Source organism: Stenella coeruleoalba (genome assembly GCF_951394435.1).
Source record: "Stenella coeruleoalba genome assembly, chromosome: 6".
In the NCBI taxonomy this organism is placed as follows: Eukaryota; Metazoa; Chordata; class Mammalia; order Artiodactyla; family Delphinidae; genus Stenella; species Stenella coeruleoalba.
Genome location: NC_137151.1, coordinates 109,598,455 through 109,611,681, shown reverse-complemented (window position 1 = coordinate 109,611,681; position 13,227 = coordinate 109,598,455). Strand labels below are relative to the sequence as shown.

The 13,227-nt window shown below is 55.1% G+C and overlaps 2 protein-coding genes across 5 annotated transcripts; one reads left to right on the top strand and one right to left on the bottom strand.

Annotated features, from left to right (window-relative positions):
• Nucleotides 1-215: 215 nt before the first annotated feature.
• RETREG2 (reticulophagy regulator family member 2) lies at nucleotides 216-6,577 on the bottom strand. Of its 2 annotated transcripts, none has more exons than XM_079924154.1 (9): nucleotides 5,723-6,577; nucleotides 5,332-5,396; nucleotides 4,580-4,610; nucleotides 4,084-4,219; nucleotides 3,593-3,677; nucleotides 3,146-3,289; nucleotides 2,890-2,984; nucleotides 2,600-2,735; nucleotides 216-2,347 (listed from the first exon to the last, which is right to left on the bottom strand). In XM_079924154.1, the coding sequence occupies exons 1-9, from the start codon at nucleotides 6,001-6,003 to the stop codon at nucleotides 1,734-1,736; spliced, it is 1,587 nt and encodes a 528-aa protein (XP_079780280.1). In that variant the 5' UTR covers nucleotides 6,004-6,577; the 3' UTR covers nucleotides 216-1,733. The 2 variants fall into 2 exon arrangements, with proteins under 2 accessions (XP_079780280.1, XP_079780279.1); XM_079924153.1 differs by having other exon boundaries at nucleotides 219-2,347; nucleotides 5,332-5,438; nucleotides 5,723-6,572.
• On the top strand, nucleotides 6,545-12,487 carry CNPPD1 (cyclin Pas1/PHO80 domain containing 1). Of its 3 annotated transcripts, none has more exons than XM_079924157.1 (9): nucleotides 6,545-6,677; nucleotides 7,767-7,854; nucleotides 8,307-8,415; nucleotides 8,971-9,052; nucleotides 9,217-9,337; nucleotides 9,423-9,551; nucleotides 10,477-10,538; nucleotides 10,906-11,023; nucleotides 11,258-12,487. In XM_079924157.1, exons 2-9 carry the CDS (start codon nucleotides 7,786-7,788, stop codon nucleotides 11,801-11,803), a joined length of 1,236 nt encoding a protein of 411 aa, XP_079780283.1. In that variant the 5' UTR covers nucleotides 6,545-6,677; nucleotides 7,767-7,785; the 3' UTR covers nucleotides 11,804-12,487. The 3 variants fall into 3 exon arrangements, with proteins under 3 accessions (XP_079780283.1, XP_079780282.1, XP_079780281.1); XM_079924156.1 differs by lacking the exon at nucleotides 6,545-6,677 and adding an exon at nucleotides 7,611-7,640; XM_079924155.1 differs by lacking the exon at nucleotides 6,545-6,677 and adding an exon at nucleotides 7,625-7,664.
• The last annotated feature ends 740 nt before the right edge of the window (nucleotides 12,488-13,227 follow it).

The following is a 13,227-nucleotide window of genomic DNA, read 5'->3' as shown; positions in this document are numbered from 1 at the left end:
GCTGAAGGCCGAGGATGTGAACTCATAAAAAAGGCCATCTGCCCAGTTCTGGGCTTTCCTTTAACGTTGTTCTCCCCCAAAGAGCAAGGATTGTTAAGAGACCACTCTTTGTGAAGCTGAGATAGTATGCAGATTGGTGCTCTATCATTCCCACGCCCTGAGCATCTTCCCGTTTGCGCCCTACTAATGGACAGGGGCTTCCTGTTCCAGGGTGATTGCTGGAGCCAGACTGCTTGGGTTTGGATTCTGGCTCCACCACGTACTAAGGCCGTGGCCTTGTGAAAGTCAACATCTGTAAAATGAAATAACAGTATCTATTATCTCAGGGTCATGAGGGAAAAACGAGTTAATATAAATCACCTAGAGGAGTGCCAAGCACATATCTTGTGTTCAATTAGCACTAGACACCATTTCTTTAATGTTCCTGGGCCTGGAATCACTTTTAATACAGGTGTAGGTCCCGCTTGTTTGGTTCTCCCAGGATAGACAAATGAGGACCGAAGGAGTTAATTGTCAGCACGTAGACGAGTAAGGACTTCTTGACAGTGTTAAGGTTGTGGGCAAAACTGTAGAAAACAACTGTTATGGTCCCAAATTTCTACTGACTGGGAAGCCAAAGCAATTTCCTCCTGCATACAATTTATTTGGACGTGCTCAATCTCACCAAGTATATCACAGCATCAGAGAACACGGCTAAGGGCAGGTTACTTACGTCTGTCAGGGTAAATCCTTGCTTCTTGCCTTGTTTTGCACGAAGGTAAATAAACAGCCAGGAGCGAGGTGGGGGACAATGAAATAAGGGCAGAGCACAGAGTGAGGGCGATAGCTCGCAGTGAGGCAGGCAGGCAGGCAGCAGCAGTTCTAGCCATCAATACTTTATTGTTCCAGTCAACACCTGCACAGATGTTACTGTCCAATTCCTGACCCTAGTAGGGGGTCCCACCACACTTGGACCATGGCCCAGAGAAGCAGGTCTCCTTATTCCTCCCTAAGATAGTAAGAAAGCCCCTCGCCCCACAAGACAGAGCTCCTGCTCACTAACGTAGTGCTGGCGCATGTGCTGTGGGATCCCTGCTCCCATCCTGCATTGGGAAAGGCTGGGATGAACCAGGGCAAGGGTGCAGTGGAGGATACACGGGCTACAGCGACTAAGTGCATAACTACTGACCTGACCCACCACCCCGGGCTTCGTCTGCACCTCCCAGACAGGAGCCTCCCTAAAGCTTTGCCGGGGCCTGCTGGGAAGGAGGAGCTGGCAAAGAGCGGGGATTGAGCTGCTAAGGACAGGACACAGCAGGGAAATAAAGCAGAGAGGAGCGTGGCACAGGAGAGAAAAATGATAAAGTGCCTGAACTAAACAACCAAGTGGGACACGAGGACAGAGCAGCACAGGTCCCTGAGGATAGGAGGAAAAAGAAAGGGACAGACCACCAGGGCTTGGGGCATCGTGGAATGAGACTAGAGTTGAGGCAGGGAAGCAAGTGGGAAGGACTCTTCTAGCCCTGTTCACATCCACTAACCCAAATGTAAAATTATTTACAAGCTTAAAACCAATCCCAGGTACTGTACCAGGCCCAGGACAGCAGGCAGGCAGGCAGGCAGAGGGCGGACTGGCTCCATCTGATAGCCAGCTTCCCCACATATTGCTCCTCCCCAGGGCAGTAGGGAAAGGAGGAAACAGTGACATCCCTAGCCAAGAGCCCTACTGTGCCTGCAACTCCTTCCCCTGGGGTTCATGGCTCTGCCATGGCCTGAGCCTCTTGGGCTGACTGTACCAGAGACGGGGTATTGGGCCCTAGCGGGGGAGCATCAGCAGGCTCTGGGAATGTCTCTGGCCCCAACCCCAGCTCTGCATTCAGCTGCTCCAGCTCCCCCTGATCCAGCAATTCGAAGTCCTCAGTGGTGAGTGCCTCTTCTTCCTCGGGGGCAGGCAGGGGCTGGGGTGAGTCCTGGGGAAGAGGCGGGAGTACTGAGGGGGTAGGGGCTGGGTCATTTTCAGCAAGGCAAAGTAGGGGTGACAGGGCGCTAGGTGGAGTGATGAGATCACCACTCACTGCCTCTGGGCTCGGTGTCTCCACTGGTCCTCCAGGGGAGAGCATCACTCCATCTGTGGGAGACCCCGCCCCATTGAAGTGCGTGTTCACAAAGTGAAGGGGGGATGAGAGCCGAAGCAAGGTTTCCTTGGATGCCACATCTTCTTCCTCCTCCAAGTCCAAGTCTTGCCTTGAGAGGGCCTGAGGGGAGCCCAGCAGGTCTTCGGGAGGGGCCAGGTCTGTCTCCTCTCCCTCCCCCAGCTCCCGACTCAGGGCCTCCTCTGGCTCACTTGGCAGGCTCTGCTGGTCCAAATCTGGGCAGAAAACAAAGGGCCAGGAATGGGCCTGCTGTGCTGAGCAGCTGCAACAGGCCAATCGGCTCGAGGTTGAGAACTCAAGACATGGAAGGCTGGGCCAGGCCTTAGGCATTAAGGTCTTTCAGGAGTTTGGAGTAGAACTAGAGGATCAGCTCCCCACAGAAAACACTTATGGGGGCAACTGCCAGAGAGCACAGCCAGCATCCCACGACAGGGAACAGGAAGCTTGGAGGGGACAAAGGACCATACCCTCCGACACGTCAGTTAGTTGTGGAGTCGTCGCCCGGGATACAGAGAAGCCACCACTTTCCAAAATAGAAGCCTCCTCATCTGACAGCTCTGAGTCTGTAATGGCCAAAGCCAGGGCTGTTTTCTTCACATCCACCTGCAGGAGAACCAGGATGAATGTCACAGGCAAGGGGCTAAGAGAGCCCACTTTCCAGGAGCATCCCTGCCCCACCACCAACCCCCACCCCGTGGAGAGGTGGCTGCTCTAAAGCAGAGCAATTCTCCCCCAGCCCACCTCCCTTGGACCTCACCACTGGGGAGAAGCCAGCCAGTTCTGCCTCGCTCTCACTCTCTGTCTCCGCCAGTGGCTCATCACCTCCGGGGGGTGCATTCTTCCCCTGCCGCTCTAGAGAACCAAGAACAGCTGGGCAGTGACCAAGCAGCAACAGTGGTGGGGGACAAACACTGCCAAAGGTATGGAAAGTATCTAAATCCCAGGGCATTTCACAAGCTACAAGCCAAGGTCCTCCCCCATTCCCCCCCTTCTGGGGCATGGGATCCCCTTACTCCTCTTGTCGTGTTTGTGATGCAGGGCATCAGCTTCCGCCTTCATGCTGTAGTCCAGCTGCATGAGCAGGGGCTCCAGACGAGTGTACATCCTCTGGATCAGCTCATGATAAACCACCAGGGGCCACAGCAGGATGCTCAGCACTGGGGGTTAGAGTGTCCACTCAGAGATCCCTAAGCCTATTTCCCAAGGGCCCTCATTCAACTGATGCTTAAACAGAAAAGACTGAAGGAAGACAAAGTCCCTTCCTGAGGCTGTTCCAACTTCTTCCCACATCTACTGCCCTCCCCAGATGACTATTCCACTGTTACTAATACTACAGCATCCCCTGGAGGTCTCTGTAAATGGGTAACTGGGCAGACAGTGTACCATCCACCCCTGGGTCAGTCCATGGAAAGAAAACAAAGACAGGGCTTTGGAAAGGGGAGAGGTCAGACCCTACTCACAGACAATGTAGGAAATCATAATCCCCGGAACATAGTGTCCCAGCACAGCCAGCACAGCACAGCCAGAGCAGACGCGAGCACAGAACTGCAGAGGAGAGCATAGGATCTAAGAACTGTAGGCTGAGGTATGCGCTCCACTTATCTGGGTAAGAAATATTACTGCTCAGCTGGTGGAAGGAAGCGTATGCCCTCTAGGAATGCGGTGATCCAGTTTAGTCAAGTGGATGCCCAGGACCACCAACTAGGAAGTTTGCAACAAACATTACCAAACACCTATAATTCAAACTGGTCTCTCTCGGCAAGAAACCGTGTCAGAACGGCAGAAGCTTATTCTGCCTCCTGTACCAGACTACTAGCTGTAAATCTTGCCTCAAGAAGGCACCAGGCCTTATCCTTCAGTCTCCAGCTGGGGAGTTCGAGTCACTCCTCCCCACCCCCGCCTCTATTTCTCCACAGCGTAGAGAACTGTTGTGTGATGTGGGGGAGGTTACCTGAGCTGGATTCTGCCTCTTGTACTGCAGCAGCTCCTGCAGGTGAATCTGGAAGGTGAGCCAGCTCTCAGCCAGGTATCTGCACAACTCGGGCACACTCAGCAGGTGCGGCCGGGCGCCTGACCCCGCACCCTCACTGGGGAGACATGACACGACCCCTGGAGGCCTCAGACACCAGCTTCCTAGGCACTCAAATCCCTCTGAGAATGTCAATGAGCTCTTTAGTCTAAGGAAGTGGACAACCCCACCTCCCAGAGGGAGGCCGTCTGGGTCCTGGGGAACAAAGCCCAGAGCTCCCAACCCTTTGCCCTGAAAGGAGCAGGCACACGAACACCGGCGCAAGAACCTGGGACCAAGCTTGTTACCAGTGCATTCACTATGCTGGGGCCTGTGCCTGCAGAAGCTGCAGTACTGCTATGCACTGTGGCGGTGAGACACTGGCACCAAAGCAAGACAGGGATTGGGCATCTGTCTTCAAGGGGTGGCCTGCACTCACCTGTCAGAGTGTGGCTCCTCTGGGGATGATGCTTTAGAGAAAGGAGGAAAACAAGTTATTGAGGTGTAGAGCTCTGGGAAACACTCCCTAAGCCAGGAACAGCTGCCCTTCCTCTGCAGTCCCAGAGTGCTTTTTTGAAATGCCATTTGCAGGCAGTATTACATTGTTGTCATTTGTATGTCTGTCTCCTTCTTTAGACTTTACCTTTTTCCACAATGGGAACGACATCTTATTCACGTTTACACCCCAAACAACTCACACACAGTCTGGCACCTAGTTACTCCAACATGTCAATTAAGTGAGTATGTAGACAACAAAAAACACAGGAAGAGCTAACGCTCCTATAGTTCCTATCATATATGAAGCCCTACCACAGGCACATAAAGTGAGTCCACTTCTTTATTCTCCACCTCCTTACGAAATAAGTTTTACAGTCCCTGTTTTATAGTTGAGGAAACAGGCAAACGCAAATCGGAGATCAAGTGACTCTTCCAAGGTCACATACAGGGTAAATGGGAGAGCAGGCAATGGAACCCAGGCCATCTGGCTGCAGAGTCCGCAGTCTTAACTACTACACACAATAACATTAATTTTGAGAAAGGGGAAATTATATTTCCCATCTGGGGAAGCAGTTGTGCTCTGGGAGGCAGGTGGCCTGCTGTACGCTCTCCTCACCATTCAACCCAGCCAGGTAAGTCAGGCACAAAGCAAGTGCTCAACGGGGCTTGCTGTATGAATGAAGTAACACTCACCTGAGATGTCAGGGAGGAAGCGAGGCTGCCAGAGATCCAACAGAAAATAGGCCAAAAGTGAGATGCTGAGTAGGAAGAAGGGCCGTAGGGAGGAAGAAGACAGCAACCTTAGGGAGAGACAGGCAGCTCAGCGGTGAGTGGGTGAGAGAGGCTCCCACATCCATCGCAAAGGCGGAAAAGCGCCCACTGATGGGGGAATGGGAACCTCCAGGCCTAACTCGACACCCGAAGACAGAGAAATGGGGCAACCCAGGCGGACGACGACCTTTAAAAAACAGCTGATGGGTCAGTCCCCCAGGACAAGCATCTTCCCCAGAAAGAGGAATCCGGGCTCTCCCGCCTCCGCTCTACCGCGCAGCCCGGCCCCGCCCCCCTCCTCCGCGGCCCTTACCAGAAGAGGCCGTTGAGCGCGGCCGCCGTGACCAGGCTGTGCAGCGGCTTCTCCCACACCAGCAGCCGCTGCGCTGCCGCCAGCACCGCCTCCCAGCCGCGGAGCCGCAGCCACAGAGCCGTGGCCAGGCGTCCCACCGCCTCGGCCGTGGCAGCCTCCTCCTCCGCCTCGCCGGTGGCCTCACCCATGCCTAGGCTCAGGCCCAGGCCGAGGCTCAGGCCCAGCCCCGAGCCCCCACCTGCGCCGGTGTTACCAGCGCCACCGCCACCGCCACTCGCCATGGCCCCGCCGCAGCCGCCGCCCAAGCCCGCGAGGAGCCAGGGCTGCGCGGCCGCCGCCGGGGGCGCGTCAGGCGGAAGGGGGCGCACGCAGCGGAGAAGGCCGCTGAGGCCGCGGACGGGCGTCACGTGACGGCGGAGCGACGACTCCCTCACGTGACATGCCCTAACCGCCGAGCTAGGGCGGCTGGAGCCTGCGCGCAGGAGGTTGCCGGTGACCCTGCTCCTACGCAGGTTCGTGTTTTGGCTGCGCCGAGCGGTGTCTGCCTCTTTCGGACGGAAGGACGGAAATCTCCGCCTTTACCCACCCCAGCCAATTTTCTTCTCCCTGTGTAGTCAGGGCGGCTAGGAAGGCTGGTCTTGGCCCGGTATTTCTGGCGTGATGCGGCCGACAGGGTCAGGGAGTGGGCTTCAGATGCCCAGTATACCCCGAGAGACCTGCTTCTGCTCTGGTAGGGCGGCGACCGTTCCTTTACGCAACACTCGACGGTACTAGTCCTCCCAGTTCCCTCTCCTCAGCGAATAAACAAACAGCAGCGCCTGACTCGACAGACTCAAAAACAGCTCCAGCTATTAAGAGAAGTAGTTACCTTCCCATCTTTCTGTAAACTCTCCCGCCTTTACGCATGGAAAACTCCTTCCAGTCCCTTGCTTAAGCAAGAGATTGGGGTCTGGGGGTGAGTTTAAAAATAAAACCCTGTTTAGGTGCTGTTTACTCTTTGGGGGGCATGTTAACACCATTTGTTTTTGTTTTTTGCGGTACGCGGGCCTTTCACTGTTGTGGCCTCTCCCGTTGCGGAGCACAGGCTCCGGACGCGCAGGCTCAGCGGTCATGGCTCACGGGCCCAGCTGCTCCGCGGCACGTGGGATCTTCCCGGACCGGGGCACGAACCCGTGTCCCCTGCATCGGCAGGCGGACTCTCAACCACTCCCCCACCAGGGAAGCCAACACCATTTGTTGAGGCGTAAAATATAACAAGCGTTTTGTGTTTCCTTGAGATCACTTAATCTCTGCAATAATCCTACAGAATTCGTGTTTAATTAGGTCTAAAATTCCAAGCTGTACAAAAGGAAGATGTACAGCCAAAATTGCTCTTGCCTTTTGTACACAATTCACTACTGTTAAATTTTTGTGTACTCTTCCTGACGCTTTTTTATGTATATTATTCTGTGTGTGCGTATTATCTCCTCTTTAAAAAAACAACTGCTAGAAACTCCCTGTCCTGAGTCTTTGTTTTATTTACATCATCCTCACTGCGCCATGGTCCCCTAAGAATTGTTCCGATTTCTCAGACGAGGGCACGCTGGGGCTCAGCGATACCAGGAATAATAGCCCGGCTCCCTCCCGGCGGTCGGGGCCGGCGGCTCGGGCCAGAGGGAGGCAGGAAGTCTCGGGCGCTGACTGGCCAGCGGCGCCCCCGCGGCCTCTAAACGCAGGGCAGACGCGCGGCGCGGCAAAGGCACAACACGCGCCTCGAAGCCGGGTCTTCTCTACTGGGTGAGGTGGACGTCCTGGCCCTTGAGCTTCACTCCCCGAGTCCGGAGCCCAGATCCCGGGGCTGGGAGCCCGGAGCCCCGCCCGGAGCGGAACAGGAAGAGGCTCCCGCCTGCCCGGCCCCGCCTGTCGCCTCTGGCCAGTGGTGGGGGTTGCTCCGCCGGCGAGGGTGGGGGCCAGCTCGAGGGAGGCCGGCGGGCAGGTGGACAGGCATTCAGGGGCGGTTCCGCGGCTCCCTTACAATTCGTTTCCTTTCCTTCCACCTTCGCAGGGCGGCGGCTGGCGGCGCGATGGACCTGGCCGGGCTCCTGCTGGACGAAGAAGGCACATTCTCCCTCACTGGCTTCCAGGACTTCACGGTGAGCGTGCGGCCCGCCCCCTCCCCTGCCTCCCCGCGCTTGGAGCCGGGACTCCGGGCGCTCCCGTCGGGGCCCGAGCGGGGCCGCGATCTCGCCTGATGGCTCTGCCGGGGAACCAGGCGGTAGTCGCTCTAACCGTGCCTACTCGAGGCCCTGGCTGCTTGGGCCCCGGGGGGTCAGCCGCGGGGTACAGGACTATGGAGTAGGAGGTGGCCAGCCGGGGCCTTTCTCAGAGAACTTCTCCTCCAGAGCCCTCAGCGAAGAGGATTCCACCCCCTGTGGACAGACTGCTATTGGCAAATAGTCCGGAGAATGCGGGGCTGGGTGGGGCATGGGCCGCGCTAGTGGTGAGGCAGGCCTCTCGTCCGGCACCCCCCTTCCAGCCGGGATCCACGATCTCCATCATATCCTTCCCTGCCATTCGCTCTCCACCACCCTCCTGCCCTGTTCAGTTCCTCCCAGGACACCAGAAGCTGAGTGCTCGGATCCGAAGGAGACTCTACTATGGCTGGGACTGGGAAGCTGATTGTAGCTTGGAGGAGCTCTCCAGCCCTGTGGCAGGTTAGACAGTGTTGTGCGAATGGGCCAACGAGAAGCCTGAAAATGGGGTTGTCAGTGGTCACCAAAATGACTCTAGGTGTACCCTGGGAACTGCACTGTCTCTTCATAGCTGGTGCATTTGATTGGTGTAAGCACTAGGTTTGTGTTTCAGTTTTTTTTAAAAGCCTAGATGAGGAGGAGACATGGCTATTTTACAAGTCTATATCATTCTTTTTTTTTTTTCTATATCATTCTTGATTTGTATACCAGAAACTTTAAATTTTCCGAGGATACATGTCATATATTTCCGAAACAACGCATGTGGACCTTTTCAAATGAATTAGAGTAAAGAACAAATCTAGATAATTTCAGGTGACAGGGAAGTAAGCCTTCCTCCTGGAAGGAGCTGAAATTCAAACCTGGAATGGGCTTTTCGTCTCAGTGTGGGAGAATTCGATGTCTATTTTTTATTATGGTTCTGCCCCCAAGGCCTCAGATAATACAGTTTTGGGTGATAACAGTGGGGACAACTTTGGAGGAGTTGTTTGCTCACTGTTTTCCTTCTGCCCCCTGCAGACATCGCTGTGGAACTGCTCCAGAAGGCAGCCCCCAGTCCTATTCGCAGGCTTCAGAAGAAATATGTAGCCCATGTGTCCCGGTGAGCCTGCAATTGAGAGAGATGGAGTGAGAGTGTTTCGGCCCTAGAGAGAGGGGAACGGTTATCTCTAAGGAGAAGTTGTAAAGATACAGGGATGAGCATCATAAGACTTACAAGAGCTGAAAGACCCTTGGGTTTAATTACTAATCCTTTTCGCCACCCAGGGAGGCATGCATTTCCCCGTGTGCTATGATGCTAGCTCTGGTGTACATTGAGCGGCTCCGGCATCGAAACCCAGACTACCTACAGCATGTGTCATCGTCTGACTTGTTCCTGATCTCCATGGTAAGATGCCCTCTTCCCTTCATCTCTCTGGTGAGCCGGGAGCCCGGTGTGAGCTCTACTGACACCACCTCTGGTTCCTCTGCAGATGGTGGCCAGTAAGTACCTCTATGATGAAGGGGAGGAGGAGGAAGTCTTCAGTGATGAATGGGGAGCTGCTGGGGGTGTGGCCGTGCCCACTCTCAATGCCCTGGAGAGGGGTTTCCTGAGTGCCATGGTGAGTAACTATTCTCTCTCGCTCTGTTTTCCTGGCCCATCTTTATATTCCTTTCATCCTTTGTCTTTTATCTCCCAGCTTTCTGCTGTCTCTTCATTTCTCTTTTTGCTTGTCCTCCCTGTGCCTTCCCTTGTTACTGTCTTCCCTTCTAGCTTTTCTGGAATAAGCACACCCTTTGGAGGTTCCTGGCATGGTGAAGCCAGAAATGGAGCATCCCTCATCACCAATCCTCCAGGCACCACAGGGGACACTCTGGGCCAGAGCTTATCTTACTGGGCTCTGATTATTTGCTCCCTATGAGTATGGACCATCCTCAAGAATACTTTTTCCCCTTGCTTTTAATGGAGGCTGCAATATGAAACCAGATATGTGGTGACTAAGTAAGTTAATACGTAAAAGCTTTTGGAACAGGACTTCTCTGGTGGTGCAGTGGTTAAGAATCCACCTGCCAGTGCAGGGGACACGGGTTCGAGCCCTGGTCCAGGAAGATCCCACGTGCCACAGAGCAGCTAAGCCCGTGTGCCACACCTACTGAGCCTGCGCTCTAGAGCCCATGAACCACAACTACTGAGCCCACGTGCCACAACTACTGAAGCCCGCGTGCCCAGAGCCCATGCTCCGCAACAGAGAAGCCACCGCAGTGAGAAGCCCACGCATTGCCACGAAGAGTAGCCCCTGCTTGCCACAACTAGAGAAAGCCCGTGCGCAGCAATGAAGACCTAATGCAGCCAAAAATAAATAAATAAATACATATTAAAAAAATAAAATAAAATAAAAACTTCTGGAACAGTATCTGGCACACAGTAAGAGCCAAGTGTTACCCGTAGCAGTGGTTGTACTTGCTCCTCTGGGTCTGGTTATTAATTGACTGTGACTGTGGCTCATATCCAAGCCTGGTTCGACGCTCTTCTCTTCCTACCCACAGGATTGGCGTCTCTACACTGACCCTCGGGAGATCTTTGAGGTGCTGAGCTGGCTGGAGAGCTGGTAGGTTCCAGGATTTAGGAAGAGGTCGAGGGATTTGGGGGGAGGCTTCAGCCATAGGAGCTAAACAGAGATGAGGGTGTGTGTAACTGGGGGAGAGAGAAGACGGGAAAAAGAATCGCCCAAGGTAGTGGTTCCCAAAGCTGTCTGCGGTCCTCTTTGTAATAACCTTTGGGAGGGTGGGAGAAGCTTATTTAAAATACAGATCTTTGTCTCATTCTCAGTTTCTGGATCAACGGGTAGTCTAGGAATCTGTACATTTAACAAGTTCCCTAGTGTTTCCTGGCGGGTCCCCAGGGGAAAGAGCGTGCCAGTGGGCCAGCTGCAGGAGGCTTGCAGACGCTCTCTGTCTTTTCTCCTCTTTGTGCAGCGTGGCTGAGCAGCAGGGCCGCCGGCGGGGCTGGTACACCTACACAGACCTGTGTGTGCTGCTGGAGCAGCCTGCCTGGCAGCTGGCCCTGGGCTCCCTCTGCCAGTGGCTGGCAAAGGTGAGGAGGGGACAGGAAGGATAGGGAGCTTGAGCCGGCTGCGGTGTAGGGTGGGATGATGGAAAGCAAATACGGAAAGGCTCAGGAGATGAGGTTTGGGAGTAGATGGTGATAGAGAGCTCTCACTTGAGTCCAGGTGTCCAGAAATAAGGGGTGGGCGTGTTAAGGACAGTGAGAAGCGGGTTTGGGGGAAGGGGATCTGGGCACTGACCTTTCTTAATCCCTCTCCTGCAGGTGTCCTGCCTGTTAGCTATGGCATATGTGAGCAGTGTGGCCCTGGCTGTGGCATCGATGGCCGTAATACACCAGTCCTTGGGGCAGTCCTGTAGCCCCCCACCTGGCCCCCCAGACCTTGGACTGGCCTCCAGGTGCCTTTCGGAACCCTGCATACCTGCTTCGGTGCCACGGTGCCTGCCTTCTCCTGCTAACGTCTCCAGCTGCCTGGAAGTCAACGTAGGGCCGCGTCCACTCTGGGGCAGCCTTCTGGCCTCACGGGCACCGCCACCATTGCCTCCCCCGGCTGCTCCGGCTCCTCTCGCTCTTCTCCACAGCTGCCCCCTTTGCCAGAAGCTCCAGAAGGACTCCCCAGCCTGCCGTACCTGCCACCACCCCAACCATACCGTCCCCACTGGGCCCCCCAGCCCCCGGTACCACTCCCACGGCCTGGCTCCCCACTGGCCTTGGAGCCCGACGCCCCCGCTGCTCCCACAGCCCCAGCAGTGTTCCCTCTTCGGCATCATGGAACTGGCCCGCCTTAAGTCTTTCATATTTCCAGGCTAGGTAGGGTTCTGAGGAACGCATTAAGAGGATTTGGGAGTCCCTGAGAACCTGGAGGAGCAAAGCGTGATCTGGGTTCTTGGCTGGTCCCCTGTCCTCCTGAGTGATGGAGCTTAAGGGCGTTGTGGGGCAGAAGGACTGAAGGTCACTTGCTCTTCCATCCCTCAGTGGCTGGCTGATTGGCCAGGGCAGTGGTGGTGCCAGGAGAAGCTTCAGCTCAGCGACCAGGGACGTGTCACAGGTGGACAGGGGAGGAGCCCCTGTCCCTCCATTTCCCCTGGGCTCTTTTAGACTTTTGAGTTTCCTAGGATGGGGGGAGGGAGGGAGGAAACATTGGCCATGGTCTATGTGATGTCCCTGATGCTGCTGCCGGCAGGCGGGGTGAGGGGGGAAACCCGCTCCTCACCCGTCACTGGGACTTAGTCTGGAAAAGCCAGGGACTGCTGGGACCTGCAACCTGGCCCTTTCGTCTTCCACCCTTCTCTTCTTAGTCTCCCGCTCCTGGGCTTCCTTCTCTTCTGGTTCCTCTCCCGGGTGTTCTCTTCACAGGCCTCTCTGGCCACTGCTTTGTATCTGGGTTTTTCACGCTTTTTGTAGAACCAAGATTTCAATAAACAATTTCAGTCGCGTGGCTTGGACTCTTCCTTCTGCAGCAGCCCTCGAAGAACTCTCCTCCCCATATCTACCTTCTCAGCCTCCCTACTCCCTGATGCTATCATCTTGCAACTCATTCTCTCAGCCCCATTCCAGAACTTCCCTGTTGTTTGATGGCCATAGGCTCCCATATCAAGCTTCTCCCTCATCCCTGCTCCCGGCACCCTGGGGCCCCAAGCACTGCTCGACTTGGATGCAGTGGGGCCCAGAAGGTGACTGTGCCACGCCAGGGGGTCGTAGCCCTGTCTGTCACAAGTTCTGATTGAGCACCGTCTTTGTGGATCCGTAAGCACATCTCGTGGAGAGAGGCCAAACCAAGTATCCAGCGGAGCCCCGTGAGCTTGAGGGCAAGCCCAAGGACACCTTATCTCTCTCCGGACATCCTTTCTGGTCTGACACGTGGTCGTCTTTCTGGTCTGACACGTTAGGTCGCCATTATTAAAGAGAAGACCAAGGCTGGGTTATCACTGGAAGAAGGAAAACCGAGCAGCCAGCTGGACTAAGGTTATTTGGGACCATGGAAGAAGATCCTCAGCAGGGGTGGTGCTGCTACCTAGGGTGCATCTTGGAAATTTATGGGGCTTTTTGTTTGTTTTTTGGCCGCACCGTGTGGCATGTGGGATCTCAGTTCCCCGACTAGGGATGGAGCCCATGCCCACTGCAGTAGAAGCATAGAGTCCTAACCGTTGGACCACCGGGGAAGTCCCTATGGGACATTTTTTGATTGACAAAAATTTGAAGGGAAGGAACTCGCTGGCATGTAGTCGCCCTGT